Source organism: Anopheles cruzii, chromosome X (assembly GCF_943734635.1).
Source record: "Anopheles cruzii chromosome X, idAnoCruzAS_RS32_06, whole genome shotgun sequence".
Lineage (NCBI taxonomy): Eukaryota > Metazoa > Arthropoda > Insecta > Diptera > Culicidae > Anopheles > Anopheles cruzii.
The window spans coordinates 5,569,149-5,593,030 of NC_069143.1; the positions used below are offsets into that span (position 1 = coordinate 5,569,149).

The 23,882-nt window shown below is 55.6% G+C and overlaps 3 protein-coding genes across 3 annotated transcripts in view; all 3 read left to right on the forward strand.

Annotated features, from left to right (window-relative positions):
• Positions 1 to 23,882, forward strand: part of LOC128270926 (protein stunted) — a 239,195-nt gene that overhangs the window by 144,215 nt on the left and 71,098 nt on the right. The window lies entirely within an intron of this gene.
• Positions 9,744 to 14,865, forward strand: LOC128278015 (myelin transcription factor 1-like). Its single transcript, XM_053016648.1, is given in 10 exon segments — positions 9,744 to 10,060; positions 10,062 to 10,094; positions 10,274 to 10,666; positions 11,663 to 11,967; positions 12,039 to 12,276; positions 12,361 to 12,570; positions 13,583 to 13,645; positions 13,738 to 14,141; positions 14,585 to 14,739; positions 14,824 to 14,865. Coding segments are annotated over 10 exon segments (2,160 nt in total).
• LOC128278022 (uncharacterized) overlaps positions 16,393 to 23,882 on the forward strand; it is an 86,313-nt gene continuing 78,823 nt past the window's right edge. Inside the window, exon 1 of the mRNA XM_053016659.1 lies at positions 16,393 to 16,573. Coding sequence (XP_052872619.1) covers positions 16,393 to 16,573 — 181 coding nt within the window. The remainder of the gene's footprint in view (positions 16,574 to 23,882) is intronic.

The following is a 23,882-nucleotide window of genomic DNA, read 5'->3' on the forward strand; positions in this document are numbered from 1 at the left end:
CGCACTCGACTCACTCACCGTCAAAACTCAATCAACACCCTTGCCCCCCCCCCCCCCCCACCCCGCACCCCAATCATCCTGCCCCACCCTCCCTGGGGCACGCCAGGATCCGGTCTAACGGACGGACCTAAACGCCACAAAGCCCATCTCAACCCCCTCCCCTCGCCCCAAAAGCCCCCTCCCCACCCCGCTGCTAAGGTACCCGAAGTGCCTTTCGCCGAAGGCCGGTGGTGAAACATGAAAAGCGCCCCCGCGTCGAAAGCCAGGGTGGACGAGACGAGATCCTTTCCAAATAGCAGGCGGGCGCAACCCATCCTGGGCGAGTCCTTTTTCCTGTGCCATGAGCGTGATGGGCGGGAGCGGTGGCGGGGACGCAAGGGTACATTTGGCAGCCCTTGGGCCCTGGGGCGGCCGACCTCGGTCGCCCGCCGCTGCGGCCACTGTTCCGCTCCGATCTTTGTTGTGGTTTATTTGATTATAATTTTTCCTTAAAACGTATCCCGTGCCAGAAGATAATGCCTCCTCTCGTCCTCTCTTTCCTTCTCTCGCTCTCTCTCGCTCTCTCTCTGTCGCACACACAATGACACAACAACTGCAGGCGGGATAATCATCGCCCCGCTCGCTTGCTGTTGGCTCCTGCACCTGCTGCTGCTGCCGATTGACGACCATCCCGCCAGTTAAGCGCCGACCGCAGGCCACCCCCCTCCCACCTCGTCACCCCAGGAAGCCACCTGTGCGGGTCCGTTTACTTGCCCGAGGGCGGCGGCTCGGCTTTAAATGCGACCCTTCCTCGTCGGGAGTCATCCGGGGCCCGGGGAAATGGCCGTGTTTTTCCCACACACACCCCCACCCTCCCTCTCTCTCTATCTCCCTTTCTGCCGCCCGGGGGTTTCCGGATGCTCCGATGCTCCTTCGAAAGTTGCGAGGCGAGGCGAGAAAAAAGTAACCAGCACCTACGGAACGGAAGGGTAGCAATTTTGAGTCCCCACGCGCTGGAATGTCCGCGCTGGAGTGTTATCGGGACGAGGCCCCCCCCCCCCCATTCCCACGCACACGCACACTATCTCCCATCCCAACTCCTGGGCCGCGGTCCGCGGTTTGTGGTTTCTTGGATCAAATATTTACAATCGAACGATTACAGGTCGACGCAGTCGACGTCGCAGCTGGCTCGGGCTTCCCAGATCCATATTCCGATAGTCCTCCCACTCCACCCTCCACCCGCTGACTCACTGGTGGTGGTTTTTTTTTCTATTACAGGAACAAGAAATCGTCCCTCATCAAAACCCCCCGGGGTGTTTTGCGGTTTCTTGCGGTGTGTGTTTTGTCCGATAGTGTGTCACAATCTGGTTGGGAGGATAATTTTTACACCCCCCGCCTCCCCCACCCTCCGCCCCTGCTGAGCCCGAACGCGATGGGGGCTCAGCTGTGTGTCGCGCTGCATAATTGATGGACTCCACTTCACTTCTTTCACTTTCTTCTGCTGCTTTTCCACTTGCTGCTGCTGCCGATGTTGTTGTTGTTGTTCTGGTGTTGTTCCTTCCTGCCTTTTTTTTTTTGGTTTCTCCTTCTCCTCATCCCCCGCGTAATCGCAACGGTTAATCGCTTTACACTTTGATGGCTTTGGCGATCGGGCGCTCGGTCACATTCTTTTTTTTCCCCCAGCGCCCTTGCAAGTTCCAACGCAGTTTCGCCCGGGATTTTTGGCGGAGTTCCACCAACTCACCAACAACAACAACAAGGGGAAGCCGCGGCGGGGTCGAGCCAAAAAATCGATCGGTGGTGGCGCGGCTAAAACGACAACCAAGACAACGGGGCCGAAAGCACCTGGCAGGAGCCTCGGAGCGGAACGCAGGAACGGTAAGGCTAAGGCCCCGGGACCGGACGGTCGCTTCGATTGGCCGGGTGCTCTGGTGCCGGGCTCCGGGCCAGTGCAGTGGCCCGGTGGCCAACGATTGGCCACCGGGCACCGTCGAGCGAGCCGAGCGAGCCAGAGCGGGACAGCGAGACGCACCGAGCGCCAATCCGGGCATTGGATGCATCTCCAGCCGCCGGTGCATCGGCTTGCCGCCGGTCAGTCGGTGCAACACACACGATGCGAACGCGAAGACATCGCGAGACCGAAACCGAAGGTGCTCGGGTTTCGGGTGCGAGGCGGATCCCGTTGCGGGCCTTTCCCGAGCCCAACCCCATTCCGTCACCTCCCCCCGCACCTCCCTCCCCGTCGTCGCCACCGCAAGCTTCCAGCAACAACAGCGGTCCATAGGGCGGTGCGCCTGAATGTATGTCGTGCGTGCGGCATACATTCAGGCGCACGCGTCGTTCGGAGTCGAGCCCGGGGTGAACGGTGCCCATCTCTCTCGCTCGCTCGCTCGCTCGCTTTCGCCCTCGGTCGGCGCTCGGCGCTCGGCTTCCTCAGTCAGCCGTGTTTGGGGCGGAATTGTTGCGCGCTCCTTCGACGATGAAGGCCGACCGCCGTCGTTGCCACCGCCGCCGCCGCGGCCTTCTGGTTCGTCGGCTTCGTTCGTGCTTCGGCGGGGTGTAGTAGGTGGCCGCCGGGGGCGGCCTCCTCGGCGACGACGACGACGGGCGACTACGGCGTGCCGTCGGAAAAGTCCGCCGTCTCAGTACGCTGCAGGCCCGGTGAAGGTGAAGATGAGTCATCCTCCCGCTCCGTTCGCTGAGCTCCTTGGTCAGAGTCCGTTGGCTGCTCCAGGCTTCGTACGTGGTTGTTTTTGTTGCTGCTGCTCCTGCCGCTGCTGCTGCTGCCGCCGCTGCCACCGCCACTGGTGATCGCGCCGCCACCGCCAGCCTGCTGCCCCGGGCACCACCACACCTAGCTTGAGCTTGAGCTAAAAACGGGTAAAAAGGGGGAAAAACGGACAACAACAAACAACAAACAGCACAAAACGTGGTGACCGAGCGAAACGGAGTGCAAAAGAAGCAAAACGGAGTGAAACACTAACGACACTAGCGAGCGCCGCGGAGTGCAAACCGGACAACAAACCAGTAAAAAAGGTGCGAAAAAGGAACAGTGTGCGACCATCTATCCGTCGGAAACCGTCACGTCACGTTGGTGGCCGTCAGTGGCAGTGGCCGGCGCGCCAGTCAGCGAAGGACACTGAAAGGATCCCACAGCCTGCCGCCCGCACCGCACTCCACCGTCGAAGCCGCCGGAGCCAGCGTTCATCGGCCGGCCGTTTTGTCGGCGGCCTTCGGGCCACCTCTGTCAATCAATCAAAGTTTTGTAGTGAAAATTTGGCCTCATTTGGACGTGGCCAGGTGGGAGTGCCGTGTCTGTGCTCCGTGTCTGTGCCGTGTGTGTACCGCCGTGTGTGTGTTTCTCTACAACAAGTTTGAACCGCAGGTAACCGCATAGCTCTAACAGGTCCGTGATCGTATTCGAGAGTTCTGCCGCCCAGAGGTATGTATTGCCGTGGTGGTGCGTGATGCGTGTGCGTGCGTACGTGCGTGCGTGCGTGCATGTATGTGTGTGTGTGTGTGCTGGTGAGAGAGAGAAAGAGGGAGGGAAAGGGGGAATGGAGCTATTGGTTTGGAGCGGTAGTTGGAAGCTGTGAGCCTAGTCCCTGCTAGCCGCGCGGACCTCCGGACCTTTCTTTCGGCCTCCCCGGGCCTACCCCGCGGGGTGTGATCGCCTTTCGCACGGCGATCGGCAGGAATCTCAGGACCTCGCCTCTGGACTGACGCCTTATTGCAGACACCCCTGTACTACTGTGAAAGCCCGGGATGCCATTATTGAGTGTGTCTGTGTCTGTGTGTGTTTCGTTTCTGTGCAGGGCCCCCGGTGGGTGACCCTCCCGCAAGCCCACCCAGCTCGCCGAGCCAGCCCAGCCCAGCCCCGACCGTCATCGACTTTTCTTCTATCAACCCCCAACCCGAAACGAAATAGCGAAACGCAGTGTGCGTGCGTGCGTGCGCGTGTGTCTGTGTCTGTGGTTCCCCAGGTGGCCAGGACAGGCTAACTGACTACCTTGCCTAAAACCCTACCCACTCCCACCCCCGCCTCCCCCGGCCCACACCGAAAACGAAATTCGCCAAAGGGTTTTCTCCCGGCGCTGGTCCTCTGCGAAGTTCGCAAAGAAAAATCGCGTGGCCACGGCCCATCCTTACGGTCCTCGATCAACTATTTGCGGCGGCGGCGACGACGGGCGATCCCGTCCCCACCGATGGAGCTGCGGCATTCTCGCCTGGCCCGGGTATGTAACTTGCACTTGCACGCACATTTCGCCATTCGGCCCGTTTCGCCCGATCGCGCGCGCTGCCCGTAAATGTTGAGGACGAACGAACGGAAAGAGGAACCGAAAGCCACGGCACAGCAGGGTCGGGTCTCCTCGAACCGATCAGACACACATCGAGTTTATCGAGTTGTTGGGGCGCGGTTTTGCGTCGAAAGCGCGTGCGAGAAGCGAGGACTCAAACGGGCCCGAAATAAGAAGCCCAAAATGCGCGAAAAGATGCCCCAAACTGTGGCAAGCGCACACAGCAATCCTTGGGCCTGGGCAAGACGTAAACCCCAACCCATAAGAAGGGAAGAGAAGGGAAACAAACAAGAGCAAAAAAAACAAGAGCGGGGTGGTGGTAAATATAACAAACAGAACGCAATAAAACGGCGGCGGAAGCGGAAACAGAACCCGGGCTTCACGGGAGGGCCGGGTGGAGGCCGCGCTGACAGCGCAACCGACACGCACACACACACACACACACACACACACACACGTACAAAGTCTCAATGTTCCCACAGCAATTGCACTCATAAACCATTGCTCCCACCCCAGCCCAGCCCAGCCCAGCCCAGCGAAGCATCGTCGGCCCCGGCACGTGACCGAAGTTCCCGGTGCACCGCCCCGATTGACCACTAACCCCCCCACCCCCCTCCCCCCATCAACCCGCCGTCAACCCGTTACCAAACTGCCACCCAGCCACCCACCCACCCTGCCACCTGACAAGAAAAGGCAACGGGAAATTAAAGTCTCCCAAATGCAGCGCCGCGCCGGGGCATTGGAAAAGAAATTAGAAAACTACCACCTTTCGCGGGGGTGCGAGGGGGCGTGATGTTAATCAAAGCCCATATCCGGATAGCGTGCCCCGAGGAGCGGCGGAACCCCCCCCGGTTGGAGTTGCACACGATCGCTGGTACAACGGATTGCAAATTTCCGTGCCTATTTCCGTTCCCGTCGTCGTCGTCCCGATGGGATGGGAGGTGGGAGGGGTCTTAATGCTTCCGATTATGCTACACCCAACCCCACCGCCCAGGCCACTTGGCACACACTGCCTGTTTTCTTAGGGGGTTTCCTTCCGGTGGGTTCCGAGCGACCGGGACCGGGTCCGGGCGGCGGTTTCTTAGCGATTTTTGTTTTATTTCATTTCCGTCGCGCCTGCCCGGCCCGGGCTAGCATGTGAGCAGTTGATGGGGGGGAGGGGGGGTGGGGGTTGATGTTACTCAAGACGTTCCCTTGGCGATCGGGTCCACCCACCCCGCAGCTGTCGGCAGGTTTTCGACATTGAAGTTGTTGCTGAAATGCGGATGTGTCACGGAACCGTGCCACGAACTCGTCGAATGGTCATTTGGGGTTCCTCGGGGCGGAACAGCGGAGCAAGGACACACAGGGGGGGTTGTGTGTTGTGGCCCGCATACATTTTTGCCCCCGGGGCAGACCCCCGCACCCAGCCAGACAATGTAGCCGAGACATTGAGCCGAGCTAGAGCTAGGCCCCCCGATAATACCCCTGCAGCTGGCAGCCAACCTGGGTGCCAAAGCTGCCAGTTCCGGCCAGGCGGCCAATTGGCCAGGACCAGGGCAGCGTGTAGAGGAGCAGCGCAGCCGGCCCACCATAAACAAGTAGTAGGCCCCCGTCGCTGGGTGTGCTAGAACATGTGCTCCAGAACATTTTGGCCCGGATTCCATTTTGGGGGGCGCTCCAGGGAAAGAAACCTTTTTTCGGCGGCCCTGGACGTGGACGCACCAGTGCTAGAGCTAGTCCGGAGTGTAGCACGTAGTCCGGAGTGTAGCGACGGCGACGAGACACTCTTGCTGAACCAGTGCGCTTTGAGATGCTGCCTCACTAGACAGAAAAATGGGAAGCACCCTACCGACAATTGGCAGAGCAGAGACGTCAGACACCAGTGACAATTACCGAATGGCCCTTGGTTCCACTGAGAAAGCGCGAGAGAGAGAGAGAGAACGATATTCTTGTGTTAATCCACACAACGGCACGATCTGCCGTCGTCCCAAGTCCCAGTGTCTTCCCAGTGACGAAAGCACCACAGTTGGGAGCAGAAGCAAGAATTCAAGAATCTGTACAATAACACTCTACAATTAGGCTTGGTTACATGGTTCTTCGAAGAATTGCAACACAAACCAAGTTGACCATAGCGGAGATCGCCCGGTGTGATAGGTGTCAATTGCAGAAGTGTCAATCCAGCGCGTCCAGCTATTCGAGTAAATTAATCGGAAACCATTCAGCTTACGGTGGCTGCAATCAACCAGCGATGCCAGATACAGAGTTGCCAATTGAACCGAACCGAAACAGTACGAACAAAACAACATCACGATGATGACACGTGTATACTCATCGTATGTGCATTTATGTGAAACTACAAACAACTATACAATACAAGTCTGGTGCCTGGTGCGAATCGTTTCTACTAATCGACTGCAAACCGTGCCGTGGTTGACTTTGCATTTTAATGTTGCAGAGGAACAGAGTGGGTCTGGACCAGAGACCCACTGTGGATCTCTGTTGCTCTCTGTAGCGTTGTGTTTTACGGGCGCCTGCTTCAAGTCAAGTGTTTCCAACATGACGACGACCTAGTTCCAAGTCGGGGTTTTTTCCGACACCAAACCGCACGCTTCGAATTCGGCATCCTGGGGTATCGCTCAGAGGCCCATCATTGCCATTGCCATTTCAATCGACCAGCTATCGACTGCCGATGGTCAAAACGTGTTTGTCAAACGTCAAGACTCGAGACTTGAGGCTCCGGACTCCGGATATCTTCTTCATTTACGGGGGTTCAATTCAAGTGAGCAGCAAACCCGAGAGCAACCGCAACCACTACTTGGTGACCCTAAAAAAATACGCTTGTGTGTGTGTCTGTGTGTGTTGCAGTTATGAAACCGAAATTTGCGCGTGGCTTTCTCTAGCTGTCAATTGCGTCATCATCATTCATAGTGCGTTATTGGCAGCCAACTCTGCCTTGTTGTTGATGGCTAGCAAAGGGGTATCAGCTTCAAATGAAACACGTTCTACTGATGATATGTGATTGGTGTGTGTGTAGGTGTGTGTGTGTGTCTGGAAGGGTGACAATTGAGGCCTACTTCGGGCCTGGACCTGGGCAGACAGACTCCCACTGTGCTCGGTGTTCACAGCCGCTGTTCATCGCCGATGGCGTGATACGGTGATACGGTGCTCGGCTGGCCTGGCTAGGCAAGCTAGGCAAGCCATTCCTGTTATGCCGTTGCTCTAGGCGCGCAATCCGGCACTTCGGACACCTTTCGGAGCACCACAGAAGAAGTGTCACAGTCCGCAATCACTGCGAACCCTCGTTGTGGACCACCACCACCACCGCACTGCGCTTCCGGCCGATCGCTAATCCAGTTTTGTGGAGCACCGGACCCGCGTCCCCCGCGTCTAACTCGGGAATTCCTCGGTCGGGACCAGAACCCATTATCCGGGGAAACGACAACGCGCCAGAGAAACCCGTAGCCAGCCAGCGCCGTAACTGCCAGAAACCTCGGGCACCATAAAAAGATAATGAGATCGAAATAAAGACGCCACGGGACCCCGGCGGCGACGGCGACGGCGGCGGGTTTTGGCCGCGCTGGGGCCTGTCCCCGGAGGGAAAATTGGCACTTTTCCGGCCCCCGCACGCCCGGCAAAAACCCCTTTTGGTCAATCCCATCCCTGCTCTCTCTCTCGCGCGCGCGTCCCGGACCGAGGCCTTGGAGGTAATGTTTTAATTTTACACTCACACTGTCGGCCGCCTCGAGAACCCCTCTTCCAGCGGCAGTCCGAAGGGCCCACAGGGAGGAAGTGGGAAACTACACACAGACACGCACACACACACACACACACACCCCGAGGTGGTATGGGTTGTTCGCGGGAGGGGGCCCTTTAAGATCCTGGGCGAAGTCCCGGTTGTCCCGGGACGGGAGTGCAGGAGTTTTGCGGATTCTTCTTGCGCCCGAAGACGTCCGCAGAGATTGGCGACCAGGCCGCGTCTCGCGTCAGGTCTTCCTGCAGCAGCAGCAGCAGCAGCAGCAGCAGAGCGGAAGAGAGGAACGAACAGGAACAGGGCGACAGAGTTGGGCACGGCACGGCACTACCACCAGATAATAATAACCATCATAGTTATCTCTGCGACGGAAATAAAATCATTCACAAACGCTCTATCTCTCGAGCTACCAGCCCCACCCCCCCTCCCCTCCCACGCTCCCGATCGCTGTCTCTCTCCCGAACTATTCCCAAACCTGAGGCGGTGCGGGAGCGTGCTACCCCTTTATCCGCCGAGGAACTGCAAACACCCTTAGGGATGAAAACATGATTTATGCTTCCACCTTCCCCGACCCGACCGAGCCCGAGCCAGCCCCAGGTCCTGGTCCACACTCCCTTCACCAATTTGGCGAGTGTTTTCTCCTCTCGACGACGACGACGACCGCGCTGACGACGGGACGGGAGTGGTTCGGGAAGAGTGTTTCGGCAAGGGTTGCCAGAGGGTCTCCCGGAGACCTAGCGAACCTAGCCGAAGAGTCACCTGAATCCTCTAAATCCCAGCAGCTCCCGGGGGTTCGGGTTTATGTGCGGGTTCGCCATGTGCAGCTATGTCTCGATGCACGGCGGGACTTCCAAAGCACAGCACGGTATGGCACAGCAAGAAGAAGGGGTTCCTGTGTCTGCCTCTGTCTGTGGAGCGCGACTGTGCCTTTGACTGTGGCTCTATACGACGTATGACGACGACGACGACGACGACGACGACGACGACGACGACGACGACGACGACGACGACGATGACAGTAAAGAGCACTTGTGACATTCATAATTTTTATTGATTATACGCACGATAAATAATCGCCGAGAGCATGACGCTCCTTAACAAGCCATCGGAGGGATTCCCCTAGCCCGGGCATTGTCGACTTCCAGGGGTTCGGGTTTCGGGAAGCGGATTCACGGATATATAAAAAACCGACGAGCCAATGACGACTTGCGGAATGTTAGGGTGGAAACAGGACGGACTTGGGCGACAGAGTTGGGCGATGTTAATGCGGTGGTTTCCACGGCCAGTTTGTGCGTAATGTTTCACCTCCACGTTTCGTGCTACGTTTCGTTCTTTTGAAGCATCTCCAATCGTCGCATCTTGTGTGGGACCAGCGCCCGCTACCAACTACCAGTCGCCACCGTCCGGGGTGCTGATCCAGCTGATCTCCGGAGATCCGGACACCGCGTCCGAACGGCACTTCCTCCGCGACCGTGAGTGAGTGAAAGGCCCGTCCGAAAAAGTGACCCGACAGAGTGGACTTGGACTTGAACGCAGGAGCTTTAGTTTGACAGGTCCACGCGAGAAGAACCTCTAGACAGTGCGTGCTAGTGTATGTGTGTGAGTGTCAGTTTGTGGGGTGACGTACCCAGAACAAAACCGGTGCCGGTGATTTGTCGAATCAGAGTGTGCCTAACTCGCAACTAACTCGCCGTCGTGGCTGGTGAGACCCAAGTGCTAATCGAGCTCTCGATATGATCGACAACGGGTACTCGTACGTGACGCGCGACAACCTGCGGTACACGGAGCTGAACGATGGCCGATCGTACGCCCAGATGGGCACGGTTGCGTCGCCGTCCACGGCGGCCATGGTCAACCGAGGGCTGGTCGACTACGACACGGCGGCGCACCTCGCGAACCACCGGGCGTACGATCCGGCGCCGCAGACGGCCTTCGAGCGCTACGACACCACCAGCTACGTGCCGCAGCGCGCCAACCTCTACCCACCGGCCGCCTACGGGAGCGCCTACGGGCAGCCATCTATCCTCGACGAGGAGCCGAAGTACCTTACCGGAGCCGAGCAGTCCCCCGGCCACCCAGCCCAGGCACAGCAGCAACAACAGCAGCAGCAGCAGCAGCAACAGCAACAGCAGCAGCAGCAGCAGTCGTTGCCACCACCTCCACACCAGGCGCTCGGCCCTCAGCATCACCTCCCGCACCACCACCACCACCACCACCATCATCCGCACCACCACCAGCAGCTGTTGGAGCGTGGAGTCGCCAGCCACCACCACGTCGGCAGCTCGATGAAGATCGAACTGGACGAGGTCGGCTCGACCGGACCGATCTACCCCCGGCCGATGTACCACTACGATCCGACGGGCTGCGGCACCATGCCGCCCGGCTTCTCCGCCATCAATCTGAGCGTGAAGGAATCGAGCCCCCCGCCGACGGTGGCGCCGCCTCCGCTGCCGCTGCCGTCGTACAAGGCGAGCACCGGTACGCCGTCACCGCCGGCGGGCGACGGCGGGCGCAAGCTGCCGACGAGCGGGGACGAGCGGACGGGCAAGATCGGCTCCAGCCGGACCAGTCCCGAGCCCGATCGCAGCCCGGACCAACACCGGAGCAACACCAGCCCCAGCCAAACGTCGCTCGATCTGACCTCCACCAACAACAGGTAACGGTGCCGCGTGTGCCACAGGCCGGCCCGGTCCAAGTGTATGCAATCGGAATTGGAAGTCACAAACCAAGTCCACCAACAGCTCCGACAAGTTTTGAACCAAGTCCAATTAGTCCAATCCAATTTTCGACTTCCTCGATTTCGGAATCAAAGTGTTGCCTCAGCCGATGAAAAGAAATGATCATCGGCCGGGTCCAAGTCTGGTGCTCCCAACCAGCCGCCAGCTACGTTAATTGTATCTTGAACTAGTGTTGCTTTGTGTTCTACTGTCATGGAGCAAAACGTTACCTTACCATGTCTTCTGCCCCATTGTGGTCGTCTTTCCGTGGTGTTGTGGTCTGTGACCGAACCGCAATCGCAATGCATGGTTCACGTTTGATCAGCTTGTGATACACCACGCCTTTCTGATCCCATCCCACAGCACACAGCATTGTTTTTACACCCGAATCCCGATCTGATTGAAGGTTTTCCCGAACCCATGATTTTTTTCACATGTGGTTTTTCGGTTTTCCTGCCTGTCTTTCGTTTCGCTCATGTGGCACACGTTTTCCAATCTTCCGGATCTTTCCCAGGCGGCCTTCAAGCGTAGGGGCGCACTGGGACACACTCCAGCTGATCCACGTTTGCGTGCCATTTTCATCCAAAAGTTCTTGCGTAGTTCAGCGTCCTCGAACTTTTTTGGAGGCCTCCTGGAGGTCTCCTTGTTTGTGAAGTCAAAATCTCCATGTTTAATCGCCTGGTTTTGAAAATCTTTTTATTTTTTCGACCCGAAATCATTCGCCTAATGTCAAACCAAGGCAGTGTTGCCAAGCAAGCATAATTAGGGGGTTACCAAATTGACATCCAGATAGCGAGATCTTTTGACACAATCCGGTTTTCATACTTTTGGACCTGCTGAACCCTCTGTGTGTGTGTGTGTGTGTGTGTGTATTGTGCGTATATCTAATAATCCCCCCCCCGCCCCACACTCTCCTGGCCCCCTTTCGAGCACAGTGGTGGTACGAGTCCACAGTTTGCAGCGCGGCATAGCAACAACACCAGCAACAGCAACGGCAGCAACAGCAGGAACAGCTCGAACGCCACCAACGGCAGTGACCCCGTGTATACTAGCGAGCTCTCGCAGAGCCGATCAGCCCAGGCCCAGGTGGAGGTGAACCCGGCCAGCGAGTACAGCAGCCCGGAGCGCCCCCTCGGGATGGGCTTCGCACGGCCCCAGCCCCCGTCGGCGTCCTACAGCCGGGAGTCGACACCGGACAGCGGTGGCTCCTACTACGCCGACAGCTACCGCGATCAGAGTGGTAAGTAGGCTGGCCCGGCCATAGAACCCCCTGGCCCTGGCTCACCGTCGTCGTCTGCTTCGCGTCCGCAGGGTACAGTCCGCACACGAGCTACGGCATGGTGGTGCAGTCGGAGTACACCAACGGCTACGCGGGGTACGCGCCGAACGCCTACCAGTACACCGGCCCGTACGCCAGCTCGCTCGGGTCCGGCGTCTACCCGTCGACGGTCCCGTCCAGCTACCCGGCGAGCTCGGGCGCCGCCAGCTTCGTGACGCCACCGACCATGAACCAGCACATAGCGCCCCACGACAACCTGCTGAAGGCTGGGTAGGTAGCTCCAGCTAGATCTAGAGCGTGGAGTGGGGGGGCCGAGCCGGCGAGTCTAGGCGTTGTGCCGACTAACCAAAGTAGTTCTTTCCTGTGCAGTCTCACCGGCTACCAGCGGTTAGAGCGTCCCCAGTTTCCGTCGCAGTCCCAGGAGCTCAAGTGTCCGACGCCCGGGTGCGACGGGTCCGGGCACGCCACCGGCAACTACTCGTCCCACCGCAGCCTGTCCGGCTGCCCGCGCGCCTCCAAGCCCAAGAGCAAGCCCCGCGATGGCCAGGAATCGGAACCGCTGAGGTAAGCCGGTCCGCGGGAGGTTCGGTCCCCAATGTCTGTGAACATTGGGGTAGGGGCCAAATATGGCAAGTACAGGGGGTGTGGATGTGGGAGCAATTCGAAGTTCAACTCAAGTAAACGCTTCAAACGCAGCCAATAACGCCAATATTCACTGTTGGTGGTAGTTCCCTTCTGAAGAAAATTGACGAATACTGTGGTATTCTGGTATTATGGACGAGATTCCCCAGTTGCACCATCCCACTCCGATGAGGATCGTTTCGGTTCCGGAGTCGAGTGATGGCTCCATATTTCATCCGTTGTCACATATCGACACAAACACTTCAGCCACTCCAGAACAGAGCTTTCTCATAGTCAAATGTTCTTCTTTATCTTGATATCTTTACAATGCCAACTGACGTAACTTCAGTTTTCGATCGTTCAGAACGTGGGGTTGAAATTATTTTCTGGTGTAATACCGCTTCAGTTGGGACGTCCACTGCGCACTGCATCATTGCTGCATCTCTGCGATCGGCTGAGTGTAAATTTCTGTTGCTTTCCGTATCGTTGTGTTTTTACGGGCCTGTGTTGTTAGCTCCGCGCCAACTATGGGGTATCGAACCCAGGCCGGACGAGCGACTTACCGACTGCGCTTTATTCCGTTGTTACTACGAAAGAGGGGTGAGTAGATTGGTTTTGTGGACAGCACTCGATTGCACGTCTGTTCGCGTCGACGACCACAGAGGAAGAGACAGAATAGGCTTCTGATCTCGGGCAGCTTGATTCACGTATACGCGGACGAGTTGATATGTCACGAGGCGCGTATAGGGACGGATCCAGTGCTTGAGTCACGTTCTGTTTATAGGGACGAATCCAGTGCTTAAGTCACGTGCTGTTTAGTAGCATATGTAGGTCGCTACAATGTGTTAGGCCCGGGGTTTTTCCCCACATGTTTTAGAAGAATTTCCATGACGTCATAGAGTTTGTTGCTGTAACTTCCCACTTATGTTTCTTGTTTCCCCCCACCTTATGCTAGGTGTCCGATTCCGGGCTGCGATGGGTCCGGTCACTCTACGGGCAAGTTTCTCTCGCACCGCAGGTAAGCAGCACCAAACGAGGGGGCCGACCCCCACCCACCCTATCTGAGCCTCAGCTAACCTCAGCCTTCTCTACCCCCCGTCCCCTCTTCAGTGCGTCCGGCTGTCCGATCGCGTTCCGCAACAAGATGCACATCCTGGAGAACGGCGGCACGATCGAACAGGCGAAGGCGGCGATGGCGCAGGCGGCCGCGGGCAAGTTCGAGCCCTTCTCCTGCCCGACGCCAGGCTGCGACGGCACCGGCGACGTGGACGGGACCTTCAGCACCCACCGCACGGTCGCCAGCTGCCCGGGAGCAGCCGGAACCCCCCAAGAGCCGACCGCCGGCAGGTTACCCGTCCCCACCCAGCAGCAACAGCAACAGCAACAGCAACAGCAACAACAGCAGCAGCAGCAGGCCCCGTCCAGCAAGAAGCCTCGCTACGGCGACGCCGGCGACGTCCTGGGCGCCCTCGGCAATCCTGCCGTCGCCGCCGCCGCGCCCAAGTCCTTCAATGGTAAGCTAATCGAGGATTGACCACCACTACCGGACTACTGACTAGACTAAATTCCCCCGCCCTCCCATTCCGCCACCGATCTTCTCCGCCGTGCGGTGCGTGCCCCTCGATCGCGCGTCTTTCCCCTCACCGTGTGGTGCGTGTGTGCGTGCGTGTGCGCGTGTGTGTGTGGTTCCGACACCTTTGACACTTTCCGTTGTGCGTGCGTGCGTGCGTGCGTGCGTGTGGTGTGACTCCAACAACTACGTCCGCAGAGTTTGTCGGCGGGTACGGCAAAGGGTTGCCCTCCGCCGGTCCGCCGCCGGTTCCACCCGCCGGTTCGATCGACTCCAGACCAGACCCGGGGGCCCTACCGTTGGGTGAGACCGGTGGTGGTGATCACCCCCACCATCACCCGCCAGGCGGTGGCGGCTACGGCAACGGCAATCAACACCATCATCAAGAGCAGAGCGGAGGGGGGACGACAGCCCCGGACGACATCCTCGCACTGGACGAGGAGATCACCGAGCTTAAGCGGGAGAATGCGCGCGTCGAGCTGCAGATGCTGCGGCTCAAGTCGAACATCAACGCGATGGAGTCACAGCTGAACCACAGCGGAGTCGGCGTGGGCCTTGTCGCGGGTGTCGGCGGCGGTGGCGGCGGCGGCGGCGGCGGTGTCGGTGGCGGAGGCTCCACCCAAGAGCCGGTCAAGCTGCTGGAGATCGGCACCCGAGGCATCACCTGAAACTTCCTCACGTGTTAGGACGACGACTGCAACTGCAGCTACTGCTAGGGACCGGCCCTCCGCCAGTGAATGTGTCTGTGTGTGTGTGTTACGCTGTGCGTGAATATGTGTGTGTCCGTGTGTGTGTGTGTGTGTCGGTGGAGGTCCGAACGAAGCGCAGCAGAGTCCTAACGCGAAGCGAAGCGCGTTGTTCTTGATCGAAGCGAAGGCCGCAAGCCAGTGTACAGCGAGAAAGGCGAGGTGAAGCCGCCGCGCAGTGGTAGGCTAGATGTAAAACACACTAAGCAAACAACCAACCCTATTATCAACGATTCCTTGTGGAGATTAGCGAGCGAGATTAGCCGTACCGTTATCGTTAAGGAGAAAGCAAAACCGACGTGTATACCCAGGAGAACGATGGAAAACCGAGTAGACAACAAACCCCTAGCCCCCCCGCATACGCTGTATACTAGAACTTAGTAAGGTAAGCTATTAAATAGTGATCACTTGTGAGGTCGTCAAAGGTACTCTCCTCTCCCGGGCGTGCTGTCCGTGTGTGTGTCCGTGTCGAGAGGGTAACGTGTGCCAGGTTTGCGGTAGGTCGTGATCGGGATAGGGCAATCGGGACAATCGGGAGTTCAATTGCACTACCCGACACAGGATCAACGACACAGGCGGTGGTTGATAGTCCTGGGTGTGCGCGTGTATGAATGGGTGTGTGTGTGGTGCAGGTGTTATGAAATTGGCGTTACGATGTGGTGGGGAGAGAGAGAGAGAAAGCTGAGACGCTACGCTACGAGAAAGAAACGGACCCACGGGGTTAGTGTCGGACCCCTCGGGATCTCCTATGCCGGCCGGCCGACGAGGCGACGGGACATGTGCAAATGCAAATAAACGCTAGGAATTTAATCAGTATCTATATCTACTCGTAACTAAAGCAAAGCGGCAGCAGAAGAAGAAGAACAAAAAAAGGGTTGGAGGAGAAAATCAAACAAAACATAAATGAAAAGATGAAACAAACCAAAAAACAGCAACAACACATACACGTGGACAAAGTAGGAACCAGCAACGGTTGAGCACTACACAATGCCAAGTAAACACTCACAACAACACGAGGGGGCAGGTGTAGTTGAAATGTGCTATACGACTCATTTTAACCATTACTGTGTACTGTAACTTAAGAATATACATGTATATATATATATACATATTTATGTATATGACACATATATATACACATATATATCAATATGTATATATAAATATATATATTATATTATATACAATATATATATATGAAACACATAGAGAGGGAGAGAGTGAGAGAAAAATGCACGCAGAGCATAAAGATGGAGATGCAGATGAGGGTGAAGATAAACATAAAGATGAAGATAATGATAAAGATAAAGATGAAGGTGAACATGAAGAGGACGATGGAGATGAAGCTAAAAATGAACCTGAAGCTGAAGCCGAAGCTAACGGTGACGATGAAGATGAAGACGAAAATGAAGGCGACGATGTAGACGAAGATGAAGGTTGAAAATGAAAATGGAGATGAAGGCGAAAAAGAAGAAAGAGATGAAGCTAAAGCTGAAGATGAAGATGAAAATGAAAATGAAGTTGAAACTGAAGATGGAAACGATGATGGTGATGAAGTTGAAGTTGAAGCTGAAGATGAAGATGCAGACGAAGGTGCACACGAATAAGAAGATGAACATTGTGAAGCCTGGCGAGTTGGACAAAACATTTGGGAGGATATGGAGCGCAACCAATAGTTGAATAGTTGGCACAATAAACACAAATAATTCAATTAAAGAAATCAGAACAAACACGGACACGCGTCTCTGAGAAAAAGGGAAGAAAATAAGAAAAGTGGTTTAGAAAGCGAAACACTGAATTGAAAGCGAAGCGAGCCAAGAAAACACAGAAAACATTTAAAAGACAACCAGAAACAACAGCAAGAAATTCGGCATTCTGATAACGAAGTAACAGAACAACATGACGACAGAAGCAAAGCGAGAAAATGAAAAATCGAAAGAAAAAAAACGGTAGCAGCAGCAAAACCCAAAACCCAAAATAACTACTACTTGTATGTAACCCGGTTATGAATTTTAATAAAAACTAACATTACATATTTGTGACATTGTACGAGTGCCTCTGTGTGTGTGTGTGAGGGAGAGGGAGGGGAGGGGGCATGAACCAGAAAGAACAGCAAACTTCACAGCAGATCCGTGGCCAAAAGAAGTGCGTTCCCCTTTTTCTAGGCCCGTTCATCTTCGCATCTTTAGAAATTTAGTTCTAAACGGATCTTAGTGGCGATGCCGGCAAGAGGTGCCCCCAGGTAAGTCCTCCCTTCCGAACCATCTGTCTGCGTGGGGTGGTCGTGGGTGGTTCGTTCCAAGTGCGATCGGCAGGACGACACCTGCCAAATCGATGACAGAACCGGTCAACTTAGAAAAAGAGTCAGAAAGAAAACAAGAGACAGAGAGAGAGAGAGAAACAGATTAATAATTTAATTCTTTTCTTCGCACGCATACGCTTGAATCCGGGTCCAGCCAGTCGACCGAGAGCAACACGCAAAAATGGCGACACCCTATCGGCTCCTGTTACACTTCTTCGCCAAGGGTTTTGCTTCCTTTTTTTCGGGCCTTCGGCTTTTTTGCCGCCTTCGCGGGCGCGAGAGTTGATGTGGCCCCGGGGGTAAGGGTAAGGGTTCCAAATGAACGTTGTGCTCTTTTTGGATTACGATTAATTACTTCGGGCTATTCCCCACCCGCCCTTCCCGCTCGCTCACCGTCCTGGTCCATCTGGTTTCTCCCCGGTCTCCTCCCCCGTGGGCCGTAGATGAAAGTAATTTTTCATGTTACCATCAGCTGCGAGCGAACGCACGTCATGCTTGACAGCGGAAAAACCGTGGCAATGTGCGCGCGGAGGCCCCCGGGGAAGGGGCGGGGGGGGGAATTGTCCTGCGGGTATTTCGTGGACGATACTCCCGGTCCCCCCGCCCATCCATCCATCCATCTGTCCACCGATCGGTCAGTCGCCCCATCTCTCATCGATACGCCTCATCAGAGAGTGGACGTGGAAATCGCCAACTGCCTAACCCCCGACTTCCTTGCCCCCGCAGCTCGCCCCCCTCCCCTGCTTGTGGCCGCAGGGAAGCGGGAGGAGGAGGTCGGTGGGAGCAGCAAAACATGGCGGAAAAAAGTTTAAGTTTCCGCACGCGCTTCCGCTCTCCTCGCCGCGTCGCCGCCAAAGGTGGACGTCGAAGATTGTCGAAGAGCATCGAATTTGCTTTCCGACACCGTCCCACCGCTCCCGGGCCACCCCGGCCTACGCAACGGAGTGCGGGAACCGCCGAAATTCGATTGGTTTCCCACTTTTTTCCGTACCTTTTACCTTCTTCATTTGCCTGCCCCGTTCCAGGCCCTGGGTTCCGGGCAGGCAGGGACGAAGCGGAGCCTTGGTGGTCTTTTAGAGGAGCAGCGGAGAGATGATGGGGAGAGGAAAATTAATTTTCTCCCGTTTGCGGGCGCAGCGCAGCGCGTCCTGACATCTTGACGTGCCCCGTGTGGCCGCAAGTTTGCTTAAAAAAAAAAAAAAAAAAGACGAAACCCCCACACACACACACCGATCGTTTGCAGACTTCCTGTTCGCAGGATAGTGCGCGGGGCGGGGCGGTGCGCAGGATAAACTAGGTAGGCGGGCGGGGCGGAGTAAGTAAAAAAATTCAACAAATAAAAAACACAAACAATGAATGAATGAATCCGAAATCATCGGCCCAGGATGGCAGCCCCGCATGCGATGGCAGCGATTAATTGGAAGTAATTAAATATCACGGCCACCACCACCTCACCTACCTCACCAGCGAGGGCACATTCACGAATGACGGCCGATCTGATCCGGCCGAACTCAGCTCATCAATCGCCGCCGGGGATCCCCGGCGGAACAACCAACGGACCATTCTCACGCAAGGCAAGGAAGTTAAGGCAAGTGAAACTTTGGATTTGAATCCTGTGTAGCGTGTGTGTGTGTGTGTGTTGAACTGGAGGCTCATTTTTCGCGACGACTGATCTGGAGGATCTAGAAACCGTCTCATCTGATTTCCAACAGCGAAGCCTAGCGGCATATGGTATGCGTTACGTTCCAGACCTCCGGGTCCGGTACAGGTCTTCAAGGTACAGGGATCAGGGTCCGGGCTCCGGGATACTGCTGCTACTACCCAAAGCAGACCTTCTTCTGCCAGCATCCGCGGCTGCAACGGCCGAGCGCCTGCCTTGGCCCGCCCCAGGCCTCTGTTGCTTTCTGTAACACTGTGTTTTGCACGCTGTTGCTTTCTGTAACACGCTCGGTCGCTAGAAAATCGCTCGGTCGAAAATCGAAAAGTTGCCCCATTAACGGCCGCTTTGGCCGTCGAAAACCGTTGTTGGAAGGATTGTGGGAGGGGGGGTTTATTTTTTATTTGTTTTAAATATTCCATCTATCTATCCACACTCGTGCCAGCGTTTTTGTGTGCTGTGTGCGAAGATAGGGGTCCCCTTCCTCCATCCATTGTTCGTTGCTTTGTTTGAGCTTAGTTTTCGGTCGGGTTTTGGCCGGTTTTTTTCTCTCTTCGATTCGCTAATGTGCCCATTGTTTCATTACGCGGCCATTGGCAAATCAATTTTTCGTTCGTTTCTTCTGCTTTTTTTGCTGCTTTTCTCTTGATTTGTTTCAGTGTTCCTCCGGAGCACGTCATCAGGGCTCCTGCCCAACGCACACACACACACACGCGCCCAGCGAGCGAGAGAGCGCGTGTCCTGTGTCCAGTTCTTATTTTGTTTCCATTCCTTTTTTTTTTTTTGTTTGGTTTTGGTTTAGTTTCCGTTTTGGGTAGAGTCCTCTTTTTTTCTTTTTTTGCTGTGGCTAGGATTTGAGGAGCGCCATTCGCGCGTGAGCATCTGGACCGATGGCCAGGCTACGTGGACACCGGAGCCTTCGACCGTCCCGCTTTCGCGCCAGCCATTAGAGGTGGTGCGCGAAGTGGACCACCGCTGTTTGTGGTTCCGAAAGCAACCCGATCTCCGGTGTTCGGTTGGGGCTCGGACGCTCGCACTCTCTCTCTCTCGCTCGTACGCTCTCTCTCTCTCTCTGGCGCCTGATGGGGAGCGTTACGGACGTAGCGTTACGCTCGCGTGCTCGCTCTTGCGCTCGGCGCTGGCTCCCCACGTGGGTTTCGCGCTGGCTCCCCACGTGGCAGCTGAGTGGGCTGCCTGTGGGGGGCGCGAGAGTGAGCGAGCGAACGGCGATTCGCGCCGGTCTCCGATTGGGCACACCAGCAGGACGAACGCACACACACACACACGCACGCACGCACGGAGGCGGAACACCATTGTGCAGCAGCGAGAGAGAGAGAGAGTGGTGACGCCTTCCGATGCGGGCTGCTGCTGCTTGTTGCTTGTTGCCTGTTACCAGCTTTCCTTTCTCGCTCTCGCTCACACACACAACGCGGAATGGGGCGGTGGCTCACGACGGCCCCCCCGGTTAACGGGACGATTAAGGACGAAAGTTTTGTGACCCACGGCCCCATTTTTTGCCTGTTTTCCCTGTGTGCTGTGTGTTCGCTGGTGTGGGCGGTAAGGCGGTAAATATATCCCAGAACAACCCCTCCCCCCCCCTCCCCCCTTGCAACCCCGCCGCGCATGAAGACCAGGCAACTATTTGCTGCCTGGGCCGTGGCCCGGGGCGAAAAACAAAATGGACGACATTCGGGGGGGCCCACTCGTGTGTGTGCCACCCGGGCACCCCCGGGCCCCGGCCAGGCTTCTGCCCGGGCTCCTGGGCCGCGCCGCGCCTGGATCCTGGCCGCGCGATGCAGGTCCCGGTTGAAGTGCATTCCGGGCGCGCGCGCGCGCGCATATGCAAGTGAAATGTTTTAATTTCTTTGCCGCTCTGGCCATTTCAACCCACCGGGTGACCCCCCTGGGGGGTGCGGGGGGGGGGGGGGCCGATTTTTTATGCTGCTGCTGCTGGCCGGGTGGACAGTGCAGAGCAACAGAGAGAGAGAGCGAAAGAATAATGCAATTATTGCGTCGCCACATCCTTCCACATCAGCCGATCACGCGGTTGGGGCGCGGTGGGGCGTAACAACTCCGCCCGTAAAAGAACACACCGTTACAGTAAGCAACAGACATTTAGGTTTGGAAAGCCCCTGTTTTCATATTTCCCAATTGTCTGCAACCAAAATTGTGTTTTATATACGAGGGGCGTTCAAAAAGTAATGATAATTTTGCATTTACGCGGGCTACATAAGTCCGATTTTCGATTTTTTTGTGGCGATAAGTTACTACACATATCAGTGATTTATAGTGAACAATTCGGCCATTTTGAGTAATCGGTGAATTTTTGACAGCTGTTTAGCTTGGACAAGATTTTACTCATCTTCGATTTTTGTCTCTTCCAAAAAATGGATGGCAAAGAATCTTTATAAAATTTTGTGTGAAAAACGAAAAAATTCGATTGGACGCAATCGATTTGTTGACTGTGGCTTATGGTGAAGCGTTTAAGACCAAAATCATTGCTTATCGGTGTTTCAAATTTTTCTCAGTGGGCCGAGAAGATGTGAACGTCGAAAAGCCTACTTTGATCGATTGTGAACAGTTTTGCTTGCAGTTTTCTTCGATTGCAGGATCGTGTTGCATCATGAGTTGTTGCCACATGATAGAACGGTCAATAAAAAATATTTCCTGCAAGTTATGCGAAATTCGCCCGAAGCAATCCGTCACAAATGTCCGGATTTGTAAGAAACCCAAAATTGGCTGTCGCGCCCATGCTCAAACGTCGTGGTTTCTGCGCGAATTTTTGACCAAAAAAAAACTTTAATGATACCAAAGCCACCGTATTCTGTAGATCTGGCCTCCTGTGACTTTTTCATGTTCCGGAAACCAAAACGAGGCATGAAAGGACGACGCCACGATACGATTTAGGCGATAAAGACGGCATCGAAGATGAGTAAAATCTTGTCCAAGCTAAACAGCTGTCAAAAATTCACCGATTACTCAAAATGGCCGAACTGTTCACCATAAATCACTGATATGTGTAGTAACTTATCGCCACAAAAAAATCGAAAATCGGACTTATGTAGCCCGCGTAAATGCAAAATTATCATTACTTTTTGAACGCCCCTCGTATGTCATATATGTCATATGTCATTAGATGAAGCTTTCAAATAAAAGTTCGAGCCTCGAAAAAATGGTTAGTCGTTTTAATTTTATAACCAACAGTGAAAAACAATATCATATATGGATCCACCGATACCTGGTGCAGGCCAACAGGGCCGCTCGGCTTCGGATTGTCGGCCGGATCGCAAATCAGAAGAAGAACCAATTGTGCACTATACGGTCTAAGGTGTGAACTGGTGACCGAACGGAAGCTTTGCCCTGGCTAGGCCAGGGGAAGGAGGTGGGGTGGGGAATGATTTGGTACCTACACACGTGGGACACTTCTCACAAACTTCCTTCCTGACTACTGATTCCAGCCGCATCACCGCACGCTGCCCTCAGCTAGCAACTCATAAACTCTGCTCCGTTCGTAAACCGTTTAAGGCCGGACAGCAACACCGGTTTCCAACCGGTTCCCCACCGTTATCCTCGCACAGAAATGGACGAAAATCGATACTGTACGGGGGGGGTCTCGGGGGGGGGCGGCTCTCACGCGCGCGCTGTGTGACACCGAAAATTAACGCGCGCGCGGCCATCAGCTGATCGAGACCGGACCCTTTTTGTGCCGTGCCGCGCCAGGGCCAGGGCCACGCCAGGGAAACAAAGTGCAAAACTTTACAGACTCCCGCGCCGCGCCGCACCGCACCACGCCGCGCCGCGTGTCATATTTTAACGTGCCCACTCCCGGCCCGGCCTGTCCCGTCGCGCTGAGGAGCAGCTCGCTGATCGCTCGGCGCGAAAAGTTTCATCGTTAAAATTAAAAACTTTCACTCGCATTCGATTCGGGGGTTGAAGGCTCCGGGGGGGGAGGGGAAACATGACGAGACGAGGCGAGGCGAGGCGAAGGTTGGTCTGATTGCTAGTATGTTGTTCTTTGGGTTAGGTTCGGGGCCGGGGCCGAACGGCTAGGGCTAGGCACGGATCCTTGTAGCTCTCCTGACTCTTCCTGATACGTCAAGAAAAGTGGACACAGAAACAGAGATGGACAAGGGATGGAAGGTTACGGCAACTTTTCACGGTGGGGGAGGGGGGAAGGGGGGGGGGGGGGTGTTTTATCATATAAAGCCACACACTTATTAGTCAAACCACAAGCAAGGATTGATCGCTAGTGCGAGAGAGAGAGTGAGAGTTGCTATTGCCGCCCAAATTGCCCAAATTCCAGTTGCTATTGCCGAAATAGGATACAATCGTAAACGAACTCAAAAAAAGGGTCGACCGAATGAGCTACTGCCAATCGCCAATCGTGGTGAATATTTGACCAAAATTGGTTGGATTAAAAAAAAAAGAAAATACAAATTCCGTTTATTTTTCTAGAACCAAATGAACAAAAAAAAAACCAAATGTATAAAAAAACGAGAGCGAGAACGATTGCGAACCGAGAGTACAACGCAATGCAAAAACAAATATGGCCGCCGTTCGCCGAGGTAAGGGCCGTCGTAGGCAGGTTTCCGGTACAACGGTCACAACCGACCGACCCAGGTCGGTCACTTCCTCTTAAACCCTCCTCGGCACGGAGTGGAGCTTGCGGCGCGCGCCCTCTCCACAAGACCAAGAACTGAGTCGCGTTAGCTGCGCAAAACCCTCGTTAGCGTCCAAGTAACCCTGACGTGGGGCAAAGTAGGGGCCAGGGGACAAACCAAACGCCCCACATGGTTCCGTCGAAGGTCCCGGGCCAACGGTCCAACCTTGATCGAACTTTGTTGCCACAAGAACGTCGACGTCGTCGAAGACGTTGTTGAAGTCTCGCACAGAGGATCAACCAAGTCTCACACACAGCCGCACGCACGCTCGGGCGACGATCGCAGTCATCGCAGATCCTGTGCGCGATTCGCGCACGAA